This window comes from Lonchura striata, chromosome 12 (genome assembly GCF_046129695.1).
Source record: "Lonchura striata isolate bLonStr1 chromosome 12, bLonStr1.mat, whole genome shotgun sequence".
NCBI lineage: Eukaryota > Metazoa > Chordata > Aves > Passeriformes > Estrildidae > Lonchura > Lonchura striata.
The window spans coordinates 11,943,772-11,966,400 of NC_134614.1; the positions used below are offsets into that span (position 1 = coordinate 11,943,772).

The following is a 22,629-nucleotide window of genomic DNA, read 5'->3' on the forward strand; positions in this document are numbered from 1 at the left end:
GGACGAGGGTGCGCGGAACTCCATCCCCCGGGACAGGCAGCCGCAGGACCCATCCCCGGCGCTCCGGGCTCGGGGCTGTGCGGGACTCCATCGGACCCATCCCGGCGCTCCAGGCCCGTGGGCGTACGGGATTCCATCGGACCCATCCCGGCGCTGCGGGCCCGTGGGCGTACGGGATTCCATCGGACCCATCCCGGCGCTGCGGGCCCGTGGGTGTGCGGGACTCCATCGGACCCATCCCAGTGCTCCGGGCTCGTGGGTGTGCGGGACTCCATCTCCCAGCGTTCCCGGCCGCGCCGCCCCGCAGTGCTGCGGATGCCCATTGGTGGAGCCCCCTCACTGACAGCCAATCGGCGCGCGGCTCCTTCAGCGGGGCGCGGAGCTGAGGGCGGGCGATGCGCGGCGCTCCGCGGGGCTCCGCGGCCGCCGGGCAGCGCCATGAACCTGGGGTAAGGAGCCAGCGGGGCCGGGCGAACTGCGGCTGTTCGGGGAGGTCCCGCAGTGCCGAGCGGGAGCGATCCGCGGGACAGAGCCGGGGCCAGCGCCGCTGCCGTGGGACGGCTCGGGACGGGCTGCGGGCAGCGGCGCGGGGCGTGCGGGACCGCGCGCACCCTCCGCGGCCGGGCCGGGCTCCGCTTACCCGAGTGCCCTTTGTAAGGTGCCCCTTAAAAAGCTGCGTGCGCTGGGTTTTTTCATTGTTAACATTTTATAATGAAGCACTAAGATAAAGTGGTGTTTGGAGCGCTTGTCGGGGAAAGAAAGGCAGCTGGCTATTGACGCTGCCGCGTTCTCTCTGCTCAACGCTGCCAGCAGCGCCGGTTCCGCTGGCGAAGGGGAATTGCTGCGCATGGAAGCACAACCAAAGGCTCTTGCCAGAACACAGCCCCGCTTTGTGAGCAGCGCCGGCGTTCCCGGAGGCTTGCTTAGCGATTTGTGCAGCACCCAATTGGTGTTCCTGGATTACTCAATTCTTGAGGCGTGTTGCTCTGTGCAACGATATTGAGTGGCGCCTTTAGTGTTATAGATCGACTTTGCGACATGCAAAGTTGTAGTAGTTCTTTCAGTATCAATAAAACTGCGCCTTCTTCAAGGCATCTTGATTTCTTTGTTTTAAGTAACTTCTCAAAACATAGCCTGGGATGTGAAGGACCATCTGGAACAACAGTAATTGTTCTTGTTATGAATCTTAAAATCTCACCATTATCAGATTACTGAATATTTCAGATTCCTCTCTTTGTTTTGTTTTGCAGCGATGGACTGAAGCTCGAAACTGAAGTGCTGGATGGAAAGCCTAGGCTAATTTTAGCTTCTTCTGGTACTTTTTAAATTTAATCTTTAAAGCTTCTTGAAGTTAAACCTAATATCCAAGAGACATAAAGCCCAGCTTTCCTGCAATATTTCTGAGATTAGGAAGAATGTTTGTGTACTGTTATTTATAAGTCCTCTCTCTCACCAGCTCGATTCTGGTTGATAATGAACTCTGAATAGTCTGTGCACCAGGGAACAGCTGGCAAATAGTCTCCACTGCTTAGCTTGTGTTAAAATAAAAAGTTAAGTGCTATTGTGTATCAACTGGCATAACTTGATAATTTCTGTAACTTTATAGCACATTACTTGCCAGGATAAAAGAGGCTTTTAACAGCTTAATTTACACAGCATGACATCATTACAATCACGTTTTTAAAGTAGCTTCAGTATTTGCAGTATTGTCAACATTTTTAATTTTCAATAAGCAGTTTATTTAGGCCAAATCTGAGATACACTGGGAAAACCTATGTTGGTAATTAAGTGTTAATAAATTCTATTTCTGTGGTTTGTCAGACATATGTCTCTGCAATAAATTCCAATTTTGTGATTTGTCAGACATACATTTCTGTACAAGTCTACTTCTCCTAACTGTTCTACATAGGATACAGAAATTCTCCATTAAATGCTGTTTCAATTATATTTCATTTTCTGCTTTTACCAGACAGCTGCCTAATGAGACACTATGTGGTGTTTTGAGCCAGGAAGGAATTCCAGTGCTCTTTACAATCATCTTTAGCATCTTGGGCTGGCTAGGGGAAGTCTGTGTTCCAGAGTGCTCCAAGATAAAGCCTTGTCTTGCACTGTGAACTGGCCTTGAACAAGCAGTCTTTTCCATTATCAGCATTTCCTTGAATTGAATGCTGTCAAAAATTGCATCAAATTGTATGTGTTCTGAATTTTGTTTCTGCACTAAAAAACACTGCTCGCGTTCTTAGGGGCTGAAGTAGGATTATTCTGCAGTAGCGAAGGGTACTTTCTCTTTCTTACACAGAAAAAAAAAAACAAAATTGGCTTTGTGTACAGGATTTCTTGACACTACATTCCCTCTGTTAATCTTAGAACATTCTTTATTCACAACTATTCTATTGAACATGGCACTTATTATTTATGAGACTACTCACACCTCAGGATGTGAGTTAAAAGACTGAAGAGTAATTCAGGACACAGGTGTGGGAGTAATGGAGACAAACAGCATCATGGAACCAAAGAAGGCATTACCACAGGGCTCTCTGAGAATGGATAGCCAGGGAAGGGCAGACAGGCACAATAATTTGATTAGATGTGTATAAAACTATACAGTTTGTTTTTTTTTTTACAGAAGTAGTTACTGAAATAAATCTAATTTTCTTTCCAGCATACTTTTGAAGTCTGTATACTGAAATAAGTAAAAAAAAGTAAAATAATCAGGGCAGATGGTATGGGAAAAGTACTTTCCCCCTGATTTACAAAAATGAGATGACTGTAATGTTTTACTAATTTCTTAAGATTGTTTTTCAGGGGCAAGTTGTTATTAAATACTTTCATATGTTTGTGTCTGTTTCCCAAAAGATAAATCAAAGCCTGCCATGAAGGTAAGTGTAAAATTTTTAGAACACACAAATTTACTATTTGTTAGCAGAAAATTTGAGAAATTGAACTGTATAAACTTGGAAACAATTATATTTATGAAAGACAAGTATATGCTTATGATTTTTGATTTTCTTTTAACTTGAGATTCTGTTATTTCTCAGTTTTATAATAGCTGTTCAAAAGAATGAATTCAAAGTTTTATGACTATTTTTACCTTTTCAAAATGCATTAGTTTCCTTGGCCAAGAAGTTAGAGCAGCAGAGGGTATCATCTAAATGAGAACTTTCAGAGCTCTTGAAGGAATTCTGGTAAAATAAAGATTTGAAGTGTACTTAATTTCAAGTTGGTCATACAGGCTGTCTCTGAGTAAACTGCAAAGGGATGGGTTTGGGAAGGAGAAAAAGCAGAAAGAGATCCCAGTACACAGGAAATAATTACAAGTTTAGCCCAAGGACATTGGAAAGAATAAAACTTATTTCAGAGCGGAAGAATCAAGACTGAAATACTGCTGGCTGCATGGTGAAAGCATGTATCTATGTGGAGCCAGGAAACATCTATTCCCTATTCAGAAACACCAAAGTAAAGCAGAATTAATGCTTGTTAATTATTTTAAATGTCATGCTACATAAAGTTATTATTTATACTGTCATTTTGAAATACTCAAATTCAGGTGCTGTGTCCTCTTCCAAAGTTTTCCTGATACTTGTGAAGATGTTTTAGTAGCTTATACAGAGTTTCTACTGATGGAACAGAAAAGAAAAATGACACTTATTGTCCTTGTTGCCTCATTCTTGTTTTCATTTGTTACAAATACAAATTTTTTTCCTTATTTAATAGATGGTGAAATCTTTTTGCTTTAACAGATGGGCAATAAAGCCAGAGCACCTAAACAGGCATTGAGAGTAAAGCACACTGGGCTCATCTTGAGGCCAACACAAAATGCTTGTATCAAGCAGGAAAATATAACAAAACCAAGGAGTGAATCAAGCTTATCAATGACAAAAGGTGAAAAACTGCAAGTTAATAAACACTCCTCACACGAAGCCACAACTAAAGGTTACTCTTTGATTTTCCAAAGAGATAAGACAAACAGATATCCTGATTCAGAGGATCCTAATATTGTGAAAAAAACTAAACACAAACCTCAAGCCCCACATGTATCAGCTGAAGACTTTAAAAGTTTGGTGTGTTTAACACAAGCACAGCTTCAACAGATTTTGATGATTGTTAAGGAAGGAGGAAGCATCTCTGAGACTCATAATGAAAAGCAAGAGGAAATGGGTAAGATACCAGCCATTGGATGCATTTGTTCCATGGAAACAGAGCAAAATGTGAAAGCTTAACTTGGAGTCAATACTTTCTGGTTATTTGCACATTGTAGAGATGTTACACTTAGGTTGAATGGTCTCAGACAAAATACCCTTTGCCATTATTAATGTGACATTGTTACTGTGAGAGCCAAGCATTTCAGAATGATCACAGTAAAAAAGATTGTTAGATTTCCAGTATTCTGAAGAGCAAACCAGCAGGAAAAGTTATCACTGTTTCATGCAAAATAAGAACCATTTTACATTGGGTGTAAAATGAACCATTTTACCATTTTTTCATTCAAAATAAGAACCATTTTACACTAGAACTGCACTTTTCTGCTCCCCAAGGAGAAGGGTAGTTCTGGTTTGTGAAGAGTTCAGGCCTTCCTCTGTGTCTCAAGAACAGTTCTGCCATTTTCCTGTGGCCAAAGTTGGATTTGTGTCTTTTTACCTAACTGGACTATTAGTGCTGAATAGTATATTTTTTTACCCATCCCCAATTCTTCTACTCGGAATTGTAAGAACTGTTTCTTATCTTCCTTTATGGCATCCTTCCTCCTGTTGGTGGATCTGTGAAGGGGGTCAGCTTTTGCACCAAGAATGAGACATCCTGCAATTAATTAGAGTCCCAAATTGAGCCCTTAGCCAAGAATAAGTGATTACTAAATCTAGCATTTTAAAAATACCCTGTGAAGGTCTAACTTACATGCCTTAACTATTATAAGCTGAAAACACTTTTGTTAAATTGTGGGGAATCTGCAAGTTTCTGTTGCTCTCAAAGTATTTACTCAAAGCTGAAGCAAGTTTAGTGGTTATGTATACACTTATATATAAATGTGTTCTACCACAGCTCCTAATGAGGCATCAGAAGAAAATGTTATAGCATCACTCCAGAAAGATTGTGAAGTGTCCCCAGTTCCAGATGAAGCAAACTCTGATTCAGGCAGGAAACAAGAAGCACATCCACAGCCAGGACAGAATGTTATGTAGGTACATTTGTGTTGCTATATACAAAAATTGTATCTCCAATAAAGGTTCATATCATATGTTCTTAATAACACTTTTTAAAAATACTTATTAAAAATTTAACAGATCAGCTTTCTAGATAAAAATCTTTCCCCTCCTTCCTTTTCTCTAGAAAGGATTCATGGAAACCTGCTGACTTGTTTAGTACCTTGGGTGAAAGAGAAGGGGAGAAAGCCTTATTGGAATTTAAAAAGACCCAATGGAAGAAGGAATTAGGTATTTATGATGTGTAAAATACATTTTTGATATATTTTATTACACCCAGGATGCCAAGAAATTTGGTATTCCTTATGCCCTTTTAAATTTACTTAGTACAATTGCTACAAATTGAAAAGTAAATAATAAGTCTCCAAGACAGAGTAAGATTCTTGAATTTCGAAAGTTTATGCAAAGATTATAAATTCTTGCAAGAAACACTTCTTTGCCAATAAAATATTATCTCAAATGTATTGTGCTTTGTATTTCAGGTGCTACTTGCCAGCAGTTTTGTCACATTCTGGCAGTAATTGACAGCCATTATTGTTAAAAAAATTCATTTGTTTTTTCATGGAACAGCATCACCCCAGTCTACAAGCATGACTGAGTGTATGAAATTGAAATTTCAACTTGAAAGAGTTTGCAGTCCAGCCCCATCACCAATCAAGGGGTGTCTCTGGAGGAAACAAAAACTGTTCAATACAGTAGTAAATGCTGTCTGACAAATTAAGCTTTTTATTATTCACATGGAGGAGTGCTGTGTTCTGTTTTTAAATTGGATTTAGACCATTTGGTTTCAAGGTTTAATTCTGCATTGTCAGTAGCTCCCATTATAGCTCCATTGCTTTTAATAATATTAAAGTAGTTCAAGACAAGTGTAACAAAATGCAGAGAGTTCATATACTTGGTTATTTGTTGGTTTTCCCTGGGAAATTGTTTCTCCAGTGTTTTTTAGACTCCTCAGAGAGACTCCCCACTTACCTCTGCATCCCTGGGCAGATGCCCACTTTGATCTTAAGAGCAAGGTCATGAGGGATTGGTCAGACTGATTGGTGACAACTCTTGTGTCCATCTCACAGTCCAAGTGATAGGGAAGACACGTATTGCTGACTTTTATTTTTTTTTAACTGCTAGATGTTTGCAATAGGAACTCTAGTAAGAGTTTGGTTTTGTTTGTTTAAGATGAACAGGTGGCACTGAAGAAGAAGCTGAAAGAAACTTTGGAGGGAGAGGTGGGTTATTTCTGGGCAAAACTTGGCAGTAATAAAACTCCTAAAGTGGAAACACCTGACCCAGACCAGGTAAGACTGTCCATAAATAAAAGAGCACAGTTTTTACAGCACTGTTGCACAACGGTTAAATTTATAATTCATAGAAGATTTTATTTTCTGTACAAATCCTCTAGAAACCAATATTGGTGGTGCTTTAAGCCTTCTCGGGGCATGAATTGCTGCAGCTCCCTGGTCCACACTTACTTGTTGCCCCAGGTCATAACTTGTCAGCTTAAGATCTTTATAGCAGGAACAGCCCTTTCCTGTCCCTCCATTTGGATTCCTGACTAAAAAGTATAAATCTTTTCTTGTTCTGTTTGGGGAAATAGTTTCAAATGTAATTCCTGGCTATGTAATTATATACATTGTTCATGAGCTCTCACATACATTTGATTGCTTACATGATGAGCATAGCCAGTATGACATCTAGCTTTTTAAAAAGCTGCCATTCTGAAACCACTGTTAGATAAATGCATTATACTCACAAGAGACTTTTCCAATAAATTTTATTGATGTTAAACAGAAGTTAGAGTTGTACCTACTATCATGTCTTACAGCAAAAGCAGCTTGCACTTTTTTGTAGCACATTCAGCATTCCTAGCAAGGTTTTGACTCTATCCTGTAAGAACTAGTTTCAATCTACATAATTGATAAATAGTAGATAAAAGATGCTCAGTTACAAATTTGGGCTGAGGTTTTAATGAACAGCAGCTTCTAGAAGTATGATTTTGTTAACAAATAAAACAGGTGAGCTGAATAAGTCTTAAAATGGTCCCTTTGTTTGCAGACAGTGCTTCCAGCTGACTCAGTTCATGGCACTGAGGAGAACTCTGCCTGTACAGCTGCTTTAGCCACAGAGGCTGATGGAGTTGCACTGAATGTTCCAAGAGCTCCAGCTGGGCAGTCTTCTGATTTCAGTCCTTCTGACTTTCCAGCTGGCAGTTGCAGAGCGTTGGGTTTCAGGGTAAGATTTTTAATTGCCTACAAGGTTTCTTTACTTATTTATTAACAACAAATGTTTGTCTCAATAAGTTCTTTTAAACCAGAATAATTCCTTAGACCTTTTTGCTGTGTATAAATAATTTTGTCTGAATGGATGTTTATCAAAATATCAGTGCTTTGAAGATAGCATTTTCTTCAAAGCTGATGTGAAGCAGCTTCAAAGCAGTACTAGAGGTGTGATATGCACTATTAATTAGTTTTAAGTATGTGCTGAAGAAATAGAGAAGTGGGGACCTATATAAAATAAAAGATATTGCTGGCCGAAGGTTCAAGAAGTAGGTCTTAAATTATGGCTGGTAGGCAGTGATTGAAGAGAGTTTTTTGTCAGATGGCATTGGAAGTTCTCAGTGCCACTGGAGCTTGTTAAATAGTACAGAGATCCCTTAAGAAGCAGAAACAGAAGAATGAAGATGGTAGCTCCTTAATTTGAGACAGATCACTGCTAATTAGATTGTGGTTCTGAATCTGCCTGGAACACAGACTGAGCAATGAACCATAGTAAGAAAAAGGGATTTCTGTTCATGATACAAGTAAGTAGAGTTTTCTGGAGTGAGAGGCTGATGATTCAATTGAAGAGTAATATTCAGAATTCATTTCTGTTAGCAGTCAGATACTTACTACAGTTACAAAGCTACATCCTTTTACTGTGCTAGAGAAAGGCCCAGTTTTGCTCACCACCTGAAGGCAGAGCTTTTTGCCAAGTCCTTATTATGTGGCTGGACAAGATACTTATTTTTTTGTAGAACTAGCAGTTGTCTTATTTCAGGAAGCTGTGCCACAGGAGCGACCTTTTAGTGCTCTGAAACATGAGCAACAGAAGAAATGGCTTGAAGAGTTGGACAAGCAGAAGGAAGAAGCTAAACTACGAAAATTAGAAGAAAAACTTAATTTATCAAAGGTATCTGTGATTTAGAGAAGTCTTTCTCTATTTTTGTTTTAAGAAATAAAAAATTAAGTTAGTGAAGTGGCAACAAAGATGGAATTTTGTGCAGCATGCCTCGGTTTTCACCATAAGGTGCACTTACTGAACACAGAGCCAGTGGCTGTTCAGTATTTCAGTGTCTGGTGTGTTAGAGGGCTTGATGCAGGGATGGAGACAGTGGCAGCATCATCGAAAATCAGGGAGAAAATAAAAGCCTCTAGCACTATATTTAAAGTGGTAGAGAATCAGGCATTACTTTATTTTCTGGCCAGGATGTACCAAGGAAAATGTTCCAAACACACTTTTTTGCAGGATTTCCTCCCAAACTTTATACAGTCAAAACCGATAGAGATGCACTGTTTTATTGGTCTAGAGTTGAGCCACCCCCAGTATTCAGTTTCCCATTGGATCCTAATCTCCTTGCCTGCAGTGTTAATTAGATTTTCATTCTTACCAGCTGTCTCCAATTCTGCCAAAGGCAGCACTTGAGGGTAGATGTTTTTTAGATGGCCACTGATGTTTTGTTGATGTTCCGTTGTTAACCTTTTTTCGTTCTGGGTATCTTTGGGCTACTCCTAGTCTGTTATGTTCAGCCCATCTGCTTACAGTGATGCTACATCGCCTAAAAGTGTCAAGAAAACTCCTTTCCCTAATGCCAAGTTAAGTCAAGCCTAACTAGAGAGACAAAATAAAAATTTACAAGTTATCTTGTTTCCAACAGTAGTAGTTTCTTTCTCTTTTTCACTATGTGTAGAAGCACTTGGGTTTGCAAGGTGGTGTAGAGACCATGGCTAGACACTTTAGGAAAAGATTTGTGTAGACTACAGAAGGTGAGAAAAGAGAAACCAAGTACAATGTGTCACAGCAATGCTAACATCCTGTTTCTATAAATATTTTTTTTAATACACATAGACACTCATGAAGATATAAAAAAGCTTAAAAGCAATCACTTCTCCAGAAAGTATGGAAGAAAATAGCCTTATCTTTTTCTACCCCCTCAAAGCCAGCCTTGCTGCCAGGGATGGTTACAGACCTGCACACAGCACAAGTCTTGTCTTCCTGAGCAGCTGAAGGGATCAGGCTTCCATTGTAAACTGTTTTCTAACTGTGAAGGGAACACAGCTAGGATATGTTCCTTCATTAGCTGTTTTGTTGTTAATTGGGTAGGTGTGCTGTGGAAGGAGGACTGCAGGCACCAGAGAGTGACCCATTCCATTTTTCATGAAAATACAGTAGCAATATGTTTGTGCTGACCAGGTATGGATCAGCATTCTAATCTGGGATCTGACTTGCATTTTAACTGAGACACTTGTCTTCTCACTTAAGGAATTAACTGCTTTCTGCATTGTAGCTTTTCAAATGTTCCTGGTGTACGAAATGTGTATTGTCTGTTTTATTAACCACACTTTATAGAGACAGCATAACTGAATACTTTTTCTTTTTTTTTCTTTTTGTTGTTGTTGCTTGATACTTATATAGGCAGAAGAGCGTGACAGATGGGAAATGCATTTTGATTCTTTTAAGAACCACTTTAATGCTAATGCACAACACCCCTTAAATGGAATGCACAGAAAGCCTGAAAGTCTTTCCCTGCCACCTGATGCCAAGGGCCCAAGTACTTTCATTCACCCTTTGTCCCCTGCAGCTTTAGGCAGCCTCATGCCCTTACAGATGGGAACTGCAGAAAAAACTGCTAAAAATGATGCTTCAGAACAAAGTCAGAGAGTCAGGTGAGTGAGCTTTGTAAAGGAATTATTTTCCCAGATAGTACATTTCTGGTACCTCCTCGGAAATTAAAAAGTAAAAAAAAAAAAAAAGAAAAAAAATAATTTACCTTCATTTGGCTTTTGGTTTTTTTTTTTTCAAATACCTGTTGTTTCACTGTTGAAAGACACAAGTGCTGCCAGTGTTTATCAATGAAATTTACTGCAATTAACCTTACTTTTTTCCTTAATGAAAAGGATTTCCTAATCTATGAATTAATTTATAGAATAACCTCAATGTGAAAATGAAACCTAACTGATTCTAATTAAGAAAGGCTTAAGGATTATTTTCTAATGATTAAAAGCATTGGCTTGTCCCTTTGTTCACAGTTTCCTCCGTTCCATGACGGCTCTGCTGGACCCTGCACAGATTGAGGAGAGGGACAGGAGGCGGCAGAAGCAGCTGGAACATCAGGTAGACTTGGGTTTTAAAGCCTCACACTTTTTTAACAAGAAGAAAAGATGAAAGGTAATATCTCATTAATAAAGCATGAGATTTAATACCAGAACCCAGGGAGGCACTTGACTTTTATGCTTTAGATGGCATGTGCATTGTTTGGCAGTATTTCCTTCAGTCAGACTCTACAATTCTCTTTCAATATTTGCACGAGATTATTGCACTTCTGTAACTGAGTTCCTACCTCATAAAAAGGTACAGCTCAGTCCTTAGAGCTCCAGCAGGTTTGTATACATTTTCCTTCAGTCTCCACTGTTATAAGGAGAAGAAATCTGATATTTACAGATTCCCGCTCCATGAGCCTTTAATTTTTTATCTACTTCACTAACATTTACTTAACCTTTGTGGCACCTAACAACGTGTATCTGTGTGCTGTTGTCTCTAGCACAGTGTGAAAAAGTCTCAATCTAAATGTAGAGACTGTTTTAGTCACACTGCTGGATCAAACTCCTGGATTACCAGGAGCTTTTTCACCAATAAGGTGCAAATCAGACCTTCATCTCTTTACACAAAAAATAAAAAGTATTTTCTAAAGCATAAAAATCTCTTTTTTTCATCTGAGTATTTCAGAGTGCTCAATTGGGCTGGTGATTTTCCAGAAACAAAACCACAGGAGTTTTTGAAATAAATTGTCTTCAGGTTTTTTTTTTACATTTGTCCAAATCCAATCCTACACATATACAAAAATACATTAATAAATACCTTACAACGTGTTAATGTTGTATCTTTTACTTTGCCCTTTTTGTTCTGATCCTGCTAGAAAGCAATAATGGCTCAGGTGGAAGAAAAACGGAAGCAGAAACAACTGGAGGAAGAGCAGAGAAAATGGGAAGAGCAACAGGAAGAACTGCGCCTGGCACGAGAAAAAGCACAACTGCAGAAACAGTTTGAAGAAGAAATGCTGAAACAAAAACAAAAGGAGGTGAGGTTTGCAATATCATAGTGCAGATTGTCAGTGATAACGCTGAATTTTGAGGAAAATAGTTCTTGTTCCTCACTTGCAAAATTTTGCTCATTTTGAAAATGAAAACTATCCAAAATGTAGACTTCCTTAGTTTATAAACATACAACACCATACAAGAATAAGGCCAGATTATTTTTTTCAGCAAGGGCCTTTTCAGGAATAGAATGTAAGAACTGGCAGAAATAGAAATGTAGTTTTAAATAGTGCAGAAACATCTGTTTTAAAATGCAAATTTAAAATTAAAAAATAGCTCAAAGTATGTGGTCCAATTATTGTTATTGGTAACTTGATGCTTTTAAGGTGCTTCGGTACCATGAAGTTCATCTGAGTGAATGTGCTTTCAGTCTGAATTAAAGACTTCTTAGGTTGAAGTCTGGAAAAGGCATTTTAAAAGTCACTCAAATTTGCCATCTTTCCCCTGCATAGCTTTTTCTGAGCTTTACACAGTGCTTTCATATAAAAGTTAAACCAAAGGTGCATTTTGACCTTTGCTAAATACAGATTTTGCATTTCTATCTCTCCTTTAACCTCTACTTGGTCTGATGTTTCATTCTTTCTTTTGGCACTGTGTGCTTCCTCTTTGGAACAGTAGCAGATTCCATGGTGTCATAAGACAAGGTGATTCCAGAAACAGTCTTCTCCAAAGCCTGCAGAAATGTGATTTCTCTGCATTTTCTGGATGGAAGTGTGTGGCATCTGCCTGTAGATGGTTTAACAGACTGGTTCAACATGGGCAAATTCATCCTCTGTAATTGCTCAGCTCCTTTGAAACATGTGACTGCACCAGTTGTTCTTTCCAACTGCAAATGCAGGAGGGAGTGGGATCAGCTGCTAGTAACAGTTGGGAAATGAGATTTTCCTTGGCAAAGTCTCCTGCACCTTGAACCCACTGAGTCAGGGAACTGTAACCCCCTGACATTTGCTGGGGAGCTTTTACTGTCTTCCTTCCTGTGCAAGTAGGAGTAAAGTGGAGTTTATTACTTTGATTTGGTCTCATTTCATCTCATTAAACCACATACTACAGGAAGTTGCAGATGGCTGACATCAGATGGCATCTAGAAAGAAAGGAATTTATTAGAGGGGAAATAAATAGCCAGATAACTTGGATGCTCATTTTTTAATGCTAAGATGGAAGATCTTTCATCAGTACAGCAGAGGTTCTGAACTTATAATCATAGAAATTATAGGTTACAAACTGTACTTACTCAACTATTTGTAGTTTTGAAAAAAAATACTTTCCCGAAATAAAATTACATATAAGCTTTGAGGATTATATGGTCATTAAATTATCCAATTTATTTTATTCTCAAAATAAATAATCACATATTTACCTTTTTTTTTTTTTTAAGGAACTTGCAACTCTTAAAGCCAGAGAGCTTTATCAGACAATGGAGAAAGCTCAGGAATTAACCCAGGAATCAAAACAAGACCAGCACATTCCCAACTTGGCTCAGAAGGCACATGACATTTCAGAACTCCAGAACAGTCATGGTGGTGGCAAGTATAAATCTCACACTCAGTTTGCCTGTTTCTTTGGTGGTTGAAAGCAAGTTGTTTCTGGGATCGGGGTGGGTTTTTTGGTTTTTGTTTCCTAGTCTGCATTTAGGTCACAAACCAACTTTCATTACAATTTATTTTCCTTTCAAACAAATATGTGTTGACTGCCATGGAGAATATTGTGTTTTAGTAAGTTTCAAATACTGTATTACATGAAGGAAGAAATGCAGAGATACTAGCAGGAATTAACAGGAATATTCAGACCTGTGTGCTGTCAGATTTCCCGTGGAAAAGGGGGATTATTGGTATTTGGACCAGAGTTCTCAGTATTGCTTTGAGCTCTAAACCACCACAGTCTGATAACTCTGTAGCATGGTTTAAATTAGGTTACTGTTAGAAACACAGAATGATTATATGCAGGTGCTTTCATTGAAGAGCTCTGGGAGTCAGGGGTACAGACCCAAATTTGACTCTGACATGGATTTGAGATGAATACGTTTTTATATCCTATTGTTCTATAACTACATATTAGTTATTAAACTTATCTTGTTCTACTGTATACATTGATCTCATCCAAGAATGGATTCTTGTAATCTCCATCAAACCCCCCAAACATCGTTTCTCATGATTCCTGTTACAATTAAACAGTAATTATATCCATTTACCAAACAATCATCACATTTAACAATCATATCATTTATCATATAACAATTATATCATTTATAATAATTATAAAATGATTATACAGGTGTGGTTTTGCATGATCCAATAAAGACAAAGCCCAACATTTTCCCAGGGCCTACCCTAGAATTTTCCCAGGGCCTACCAGGCCCAACCTTTCTTCCCAGCTCCCCTGAATGTCCCATGATTTTAGAAACATTTTATCCCTGTACTATCATTACTAAATGGAACAACTCTACCACTTTTCAGGTGATACAGAGTCTGACAACTGTAATTCTGGCATTTCAGCACAAGGTACTGATTTCCCTGCTGGTGTGGAGAGCCCCCCTGAGCAGCAGGGCTCCCCTCGGAAGGACACGGCGGTGCAGACAGGTACAGAGCCCACCCCGAGTTACTCTGGGACCTCCAGACAGGCAGGGGATCCTGTCTGTGAAACTGAGCCAAATCACTGACACTCTCAGGGAATAAAGCTAGAAAGAAATACTTGCACAGACACAGTAATGTTGGTGTGTCACAGTGTACCACTTCATTCCTGTATTTATTCTTCTAAATAAATTATATTTCTGGATAGTTGTTACTTACCAGTTACAAATCCCATAGTCTGGAATACTGTGTCAATTTAGGGTCACAAGCCACATAGGTCCAAATTTTTAAGGTAACTTTATTTGGTTCTCTAGTCTTCTGTGTTTTATCCCTCCCTCACTGAGTTTGCTTCTACAGGTCCTATGTGTCTTCCACAGAAAAAAGAATAAAAAAGCATTATAAAACTGTAGCAGCCATATTTAAAAAAAAATAAGTAATGGTAGATTGATACATATACAAAAGTCAACCAAGAAATTTGAATAGCCTAGACTTGGAGTTAAAATACAATTTTTTTTTTAGATTGCTTTAATACTTCAGCATACACGGAGTCAGCTGAGGAAAGAACTGCATATTGTGAATCGCCTGATATTTCCATAGAATATAAAGAAATGTCTAACAGCAAAAAATACCAGAAGGAAATGCAGTATATGGATAAAAATAAACTTTCAGGAAAAGGGACTGGTGGTATTTACAGTGATCTATATGAACAATATGCAAGAAGAGAAAGGCACATTAAACCTTCGGAAAAATACAGCAAAAGACCTGACTGGAACATAAACAAGCCTGGGAAAAGATACATTCCAGCCTCAGAAAGGTACCCTAAAGCACTGCAGAGACAGAGGGAGGAGAACAAGGTGCGCCGCCAAATGGAGCTGCTGCAGTTGGTGGAAAGGAACAGCCCTGGGCAGCTCAGTGCAAGGAGAGGGGGACACTCAGCCAGGTCTCTCTCACCTCAGGAAGAAACAGCTGGGAAGAGTAAGGGCCACAGAGGCAGAAAGGTGGGTCACTGTCTGGCCTTTGAGAACAATGATGTGTTTTTAAAACTCTTGTTCCTCACAGTTGTACATGGGTGGGAATTCAGTTATGTAACTGGAACATTGAAATTGTCCTATTGCTCATCCTTATGTCAGCACTGTTCATCAGGAGCAGAACATATTCAGATTCTGTGACTGAGTTTTTACTGTTATTTCAGTCTTCCAAAGTGTTGATTCCTTTTTGTTTGCTCACTGATTCATGATGTAAACAGAGAGCTTAAATGCAAGCAGTGTGCAGGACACAGTGACATCACTGACTTGCTGGTTTTTGTCCAGTCATTGTGCTGTGCTGACAGGTGAGGTACAGCAGCACCTACTCAAAGCTTACTCAAGGAAACAGTTTTTATTTCTGCAAAGAATATGGATTACTGAGGATGTACTCCCATTGCCAAAGAAATGCATCCTTCTTAGAGGAGTAATTCTCCATTTGCAGTAAGAGCTTGTGGCTGGAAAAAAGTCTTTTAAAGAAAATACTATCAAATATATTTCTGGTTTCTCTCTTGCCCTTTCTCTCACTTGTTCACTCTCTGTATGCATACACTTTCTCACACCTTCAAATAAAAAACTCTGGACTTTTCCTTTAATATCTTGGATTGAACCTTTCAGCTTTATAAATTACTATGTTCCAAGGATAGGAGAATAGACATAATATTTTCGATAGTGCTTAGAGCTGCCAAGGACACAAACTTGGGAGTAAATCCTCCTGTAATTTGTTGCTTTATTTCATGGGCACTACAAGTCTCTTAAATGCAAATATTTGATAAATACCTTTCTCCTGAAGCTGGGTCAAACAAGTCCTGTTGGAATTTCAGAACAAACTTTTTCTGAAAAAGCAAAGCTTTTAATGAAAAAACACTGAGATTTTTTGGTTTGCTTTTGACTTCTTTGTTTACTCCTAGGAAGAAAAACTTCATAAGAATCACTTGAATGAAGAAAGGTACGTCAATACTCCGCATTAATGAAATGTAGGAATACATTATTACTGAAATGCATGTGATTTTTTAAAAAAAAATTAGATATATCTAATTGTCTACTATTAAAAATACACAAGACCATACAGATTGCAGGTATAAAAGCAGAATAAATAAACAAAAATCTTGTCCTCCAAAAGATTCTTTGTTATTTGAGAAAATCACATTACTGAAGTAATGTTTGAACTTTTTTTATAACTTCAATTGTTCCGTACAGATCCGAATCACCACCTGTTCCAACAGTTAGGAACAGATTACTGCAAGTACAACACAGACCGATGCAGGCTTCTCCTTTCGTGGCGTATCAGCAGCTCGGTGGAAGAGAGGACGCGCAGGCAGCCTGGCCGCGGAGCCCTCCCCCGGCGCGCTTCGTGCCCTACGTGCGCACACGGGAGGTGTTGTGCCTGCCCCCGGGGGCTCCGCTCGGCCCGGCCTCGGCACGGCACAGCCACGGTACCGAGACACCTTGCACCGGGGGCTGCTGCTTCCTACTGCGCCCTGCGGTGACCGCTCTGTGCCGCAGCAGCGCGCAGAAAGGCTGTGCAGCCACATTACACTCGGTAGTAAAGAAACGTCAAACCACAAAGTTTTAAAAAATCAGAAAAGCGACAAATATGTTAGCAATTTAAAAATACCTTGCATGAAAGTATGACTGCACTTTCTTGCTTTACTGTATAGAGATTGGGATTTAGCAGTCTAAGTGTTGTTTGATTAAAAAATAGATATTATAATCTCAGTAGCAACCAACTCCTGATTTTCATAAACTTTCAAAATCTGCTTCAAAATTAAAAGAAGATTAATAAAGAATTTTATTAACTGATTTGATATATGTTTACTTTTAGATTCTTACCAAATGCCACGACAGATTTTTAGCTCAGATCACGTTAGAGATGCTCTTCTAAATCCTGATGTAGTTACAATCAGAGAGAGACAACAAGAAATTCTCAAAGGATTGTCAAAATTACGACAGGTAAGCAAAAATTTATTGGATAACTGTGCATGTATATATATGTGTGTGTGTATATATATATATATATATAGACACTGAAGTAAAAATCATTAAAAAATTATTACATAATTATCTTTAATTCTGTTTCCATAATTTGATTTATATTTTGGGCCCTGTCCTCTACTTTTGTTCCATTTTATTAATTTTTGTTTTTTACTTTTTGCTTCCATCTTTGGACAGTCCTTAGAGAATATGGACACCTTAGTCCTTAAATCAACTTTGAAACATTGAAGTGCCTGAGCAAACTTGAAACCAAGAGGAATTACTTTATTTGGTGTCCAGATTTCTATGGTTAGGGTTGTTTATAGGGAATATCGGTTTCAAACGAAGAGAGTTTTAACACAACCTTGTTAAATGAGCCTTCCCCTCTGTTGTTCCCAAATCAGGACAGATCAGTGGGGTTGGTGGGGTGGTCTTGTGACAGGCCTGGAAAAATACTGTAATTTGCAAACTGGAAGTATGAACACTTAAAAAAATCCTTCAGAGTCAGCTGCTACTTGTTAGCATGTAAAAAGAAAACTCAGGATTTGTCAGTCAGCCAGGTTGTTCGGAAAAGAAAACGAAAATTAGCTTAATGCCACAGCCACACAAGCTCTTGAGATAAAAAACTGTGTGTTTGTGTACATTGTTCTCTCTGTAGTCAGGCACTTGTAATGGCATCTGATTATCAAAGCCTGAGTGAATTGGATACTGCACGTGTTGGCAGCAAGGTGTGGCTGCCACAGGTCTGGACATGCACATGAGCACTTCTCTTTTATGCTTCTAAATGGCCTCACAGGATTACAAGACAAAAAAATACTTTTTTCAGGCTTGCCTTTTCATTGTGAAGAACCTGAAAATATACATGTACCAGTATCTTCCCTTCCTTTTGAATGGGTCCAAACTAAATTTACTTTATTGTTAGCAACAGGGTTTTTCTCTGCCTTCAGAGAGGAACATTTCATAAATAAAGGGAAGAAAATCTGACAGTGAAGCACAACAGAATTAACAGTAGCTGAGGCTATTGATTACATGTTGTGCTTCAGAAAGACGGAAGCACTGCCATGTACACTATGGGAAACAAAGCCCACTCTTAAATTTTTAAGAGTTTCAATAAATGATAATAAGGGATAATTATAAAGCAAAGCTACAGGCCTGGGTGCATGGCAGAGCCAGTGGCACACCCACTTCCTCAGCTTAGTCTTTTATACTGTTACAGTTGCATTACTTCCTCAAATGCCTGCAAATTTATTTTGAGCTAACTGACTACAGTCTTGCTTCAAATTTTTGCAGCATTTGCATAATTCAATAGTTGGAGATGTCAGCAGTCTAGGGTGGTCTTCGGATGCCACTTTTAGGCTTGGTAGTTTTTCTTTTAGGGTCTTCTGCTCTCCATTTATACTGTCTTAGATGTAAATTTTGCAATAGCCAGCATATCTTAAAATACATCTTTTGCAAGCCCACTTACATCTTGTGAAAGCCTTGCTTTCCCTTTTACACTGCCTGCCAACCATTACAAATGTTATACTTGAAAAGCAGTTTAAAACTTTCAATAGCTATTTGCAAGCAATTAGAATTTAAAAAATAAAGCAAATAAATTATAGTGAAAGCAGTTTATAACATCCCCAAGTGCTTCAGCTGTAGGTAAACTCCTTGTACAAAAAAAAGGCTCATGACTCTCCCTAGGTCAGTAAGAAAAGCTGTGACCCAACACTGAAAGGCTGCCAGTTCTAACAGCTTCTACATTGGTTTCATATATCTACAGCTGTATTTTGGCTTCTGATCCAAAAGAATCTACTCCACAGCAGGTACTGCAAAGTAAAGACACCTTTACTGGTGCCAGGAATGTGCAGGGGTCAGCACACCCATCTGTGCATCCCAGTTTTGTTCATTTCACACCAGCTTTTATACAAACTCACACCAGTCCCTGCCACTTACTTATCTTGGAGTTCCAGATCTGGGGATTGGGGCCTTACCTAACTTGTGGTTTTCTTATCTTCAGCTTACAAATTCAACACACCATTCCAATCTAACTAACACTAATAACTACATCTTCCTTTATGACACAGAGATGTTCATGGTAGATTTATGGGCCACCTATACCTATTTCACTGATTACACTCTAGTTCCATACCTGTTCTAGCAGAACCTATGGCTTTGCATCTTCACTCTTTTCTGCTGGTGCTCTGGGAGTTTTCCACTCTTTATCACTTTCAGCTGGCCAGGGCTAGGTCCTTGTTTGGGAAGCAGCTGCAGTTATCACTCCTAGCATAGGGCTGGGTCCCTCCTTGTTACAGTCTGCAGCAGCCCCTAGGTCCTACTGGTTCACCTTCTTGAGACAAGCCTATGTTCTGTATTTCACTTCACTTACCCGTGGCATTTTAGAGTGAAGCCAGATTCAAGGTACAACTTGACCCGTGTGCTTGCTGAGGCTGTAAAAACCACAGTTATGTAGACAGGTCAAAGTTGGTAAGCTCAGAGAAGCCACATAAACTTACGGTCAATTTTGCAGTGGCTAAAATGTAACAGGTTAGTCTTTCAGTAGATCTTGGTTCTGCAAGAGATTTAACTTAAAACTTGTGGAGTTCCTTTATTAAATACCCTGCCAGCTGCAGAAGGTATTTAGGACATGAACTGTTTAATTTCAGTATACCTTGTATACCAAAGTATTGTTCTCCTCCTCATGTACAGATGACACCTGTTTTGCTTTAGTTATTTCACTGCAAGGTATGAATAGTGTAGGATTTTGTCTGAAATACAAAAAGCTGAGTTTTCTGTTTCAGAAGATAATCTGGTCTTGCTCTTCTACATTTATATATACGTACATATAATGGATTGATAGCTTCAGACTACAGACATACATATCTATATTTACAACATATTTAGCCATTGTTTTGTGTGGGGAATTCACATAATAGTCACATAATTTCAACCAGTCTTTAGTCATTGAACTCCACACTGAGGCAGTGATAAATACAGCTGGGCTGGTGTAGTAAGAGCCCAGTGGGACTGGCTGACCCAGGGAACAGAGGAGGGAGGGTGAGTCTGTCACTGCATTTGCTACAGGGCAGCAAATCTCTTCCTATGTCTCAGGTCACAGCAGGTATAGGAGCTAGCAAGACTCTTTCCTCACTGAAATCAAAAGTCAGTGGATAAGCCGAGCAAAGTGAATTATTTGTGAAAAAGGAGGGACAAAGTTTAAGAGGACTCACCCCCAGGTCAGTACTACCAGAGCAGCCCATTGTTCCTGAGGCAGGTGCAGGTGACACAATGGCTGGGTGGGGACACACCCCCACAGCTCCCTGGGTGTTGAGCACCTTTCCAGCACCTGTGCAAACCTCGTGCTGAACACTCAGCTGCCAGCTTTCAGGGTTACGTGTTCCTCAGCTCTTGGTTTATTTAGTGCAGTTTATTATATAACTTGGTTTTGTGACATGGTTCTAAAGGCAAACAATGCTCTGCAAAAATACTAATTATTGACACAGAGACTGAAAACACTGACCATTAATAGAAATTAGCAGATCCTGTTGATTAATTGGAAAGCAATTAATCAAGTGATTGAAAGTAGGCAGCTGCTGCATGAGGAGCCAAAGTGGAGTATTCCAGGCTGCTTTGCTGACTTCCCTTTGGTGCCACCAGGAATCTGTGCCTAAATTGCTGTAAGAGCTGCTGCCTTGCTTTAGGTCTGTACTGAGCTGTGCTAGCAGCCTGTAACTCTTATCTTTGAGAAAGGCCTTGTAACTCTGAGAAAAATAACTACCTTTTCTTTTTTAAAAACAAACTTCCATGGTATCAAATTATTTCTAACAAGTCTAAATGAGATGGAAAGCAAGGGGCCAGATGTATCAATATATATGATATATATGATATATGATCCTGTTAATTACAGTAAAAATACTTATTCACATACTTGTCATAGTTTTATCATGTATGACTTGATAGACAAGGATACATTTCCAGGAGTTATTTTTGTGACAGGTTTTCTCTGTCATCAGTACTTGCAAGAACCATTGACACAGCAGGAACCTTGAACCTTGTGACAGTTCATCTGTGTCTCCTGGAATGTCAGATTGTTCCAGTGGCCCTGCTGCCCTTGCTCTGAAGGGTATTGTTTGTGTTAAGGCTAAAAGCCAATGCCCATCAGGATTTTGGGTTCCACTTAATACAAGAATTCACTACAATATTGCAAATGCAGAGACAGTGCACAAAGGGATGAGAATGTTCCATTTCATACAGTGGAAAAGTCCTTTTTTCCTCTGCATGGTCATCCCTGGAAACAGGCCTGGCTTCCACTCCAGTCACACTTTGAAGGCTGCTGTAGAAGTTCCCTCTTCCCCAAGTCTATGAGGCTTTACTGTTTTTTTCTGAAGTTGTGTACTTAAAAACCATTGGGCCTCAACAAGGAAATTGTTTTTATCTATGAAACAATGATGCTTCATTGGTTCAGGAAGACAGAACATTCACATTTGTCTTTATTTCAGGGCCTCCTTCAGAAGCAGAAGGAGTTGGAGAACACTCTGATTCCCATTGTAGCTCAAGAGACCTTCATGCCACCGTTTTGAGAGGTGCATATGAATGTTCTGAATCTTTAATATGGAAATGCACAGCACTTTGCTATTGTAATTAATTATAAACCACCTCTAGCTTTTTTATGAAAATTAAATTATGATAATTTTATAGACTTTTGATAGGATCATGTTACTTTTTATATTGAAGATACTTTAAACTCATAATGATTTGTCTGTTTAGAATGGATTTCATGCTACTTGAAGACAAGTGTCAATTTAATATAAACCACCAAAACCATGGAAGTAAACTGTTACATGGGTTTTTGTAGAACTCAGTGTGTGAATTTTGATAAATAAAAAGATTAAGATGTATTCTGAATTACTTTAATTATCTTTGTTGTTATTTTTAACTATACAAAACTGCTTGTATTTCAATATTCAGCCACCTTTTAGCCTTATACAGTGAGTATCAACTTAAGTACTCCCAGATTCCAAGACCACAGTTCATCACACAATCTGGTACAATTCTTTGATAAAAGGGAGTTCTTTTTTTCAGAAACAATACTTGCCATGCTTGGGGGGAGGGTAAGAAGTTTTGCAGTAGTCTGGTACTAGTTCTTAACTTGAATAAATCAATCCACTGTTTATAAAGGGGAAAGAATCAACTTTAGGCAAAAGCCCATGGGTTTTGCTTGTTTTTTAAAAACTGCCTTTTTAAACCATTAATTTTCTCCCAACTAATTTTGTGGATTTAGAGATACGTAGTTTCAAACAATCACCTGGAACCAAACAGCACATCCCAGAGAAAAGCACTGAAATCAAATTACAGAGAGGAAGTCCCCCAAACACAGGACTTTGGAGAGCCTGAAGAGGAGCACTAAAAGCCAGGAGTCTCAGCAAAGTGAGCCGTGCAGCAACTCCACAGCTGCTCCCTGGGGCTGCTGCCTTTGGAAGCCTGAGGCAGAACAAAACAAGAGAATCCCTGAGCAGGGGGGGAAAAGGTTGGTAACTCAGCAGAT

At 39.2% G+C, this 22,629-nt stretch overlaps 1 protein-coding gene across 5 annotated transcripts; it reads left to right on the forward strand.

Annotated features, from left to right (window-relative positions):
- Positions 1-336: 336 nt before the first annotated feature.
- Positions 337-21,989, forward strand: CCDC66 (coiled-coil domain containing 66). Of its 5 annotated transcripts, none has more exons than XM_021532802.3 (19): positions 337-449; positions 1,251-1,315; positions 2,857-2,879; positions 3,741-4,158; positions 5,038-5,173; positions 5,326-5,429; positions 6,372-6,490; positions 7,248-7,424; positions 8,229-8,360; positions 9,864-10,114; positions 10,478-10,562; positions 11,365-11,526; positions 12,918-13,065; positions 13,996-14,118; positions 14,629-15,107; positions 16,043-16,080; positions 16,332-16,567; positions 16,957-17,084; positions 21,584-21,989. In XM_021532802.3, exons 1-19 carry the CDS (start codon positions 439-441, stop codon positions 21,662-21,664), a joined length of 2,916 nt encoding a protein of 971 aa, XP_021388477.2. In that variant the 5' UTR covers positions 337-438; the 3' UTR covers positions 21,665-21,989. The 5 variants fall into 5 exon arrangements, 4 of the variants coding, with proteins under 4 accessions (XP_021388477.2, XP_077642232.1, XP_021388496.2 ...); XR_002465641.3 differs by having other exon boundaries at positions 340-449; positions 16,332-16,674; XM_021532821.3 differs by lacking the exon at positions 337-449 and having other exon boundaries at positions 1,287-1,315; positions 2,806-2,879.
- Positions 21,990-22,629: the final 640 nt, after the last annotated feature.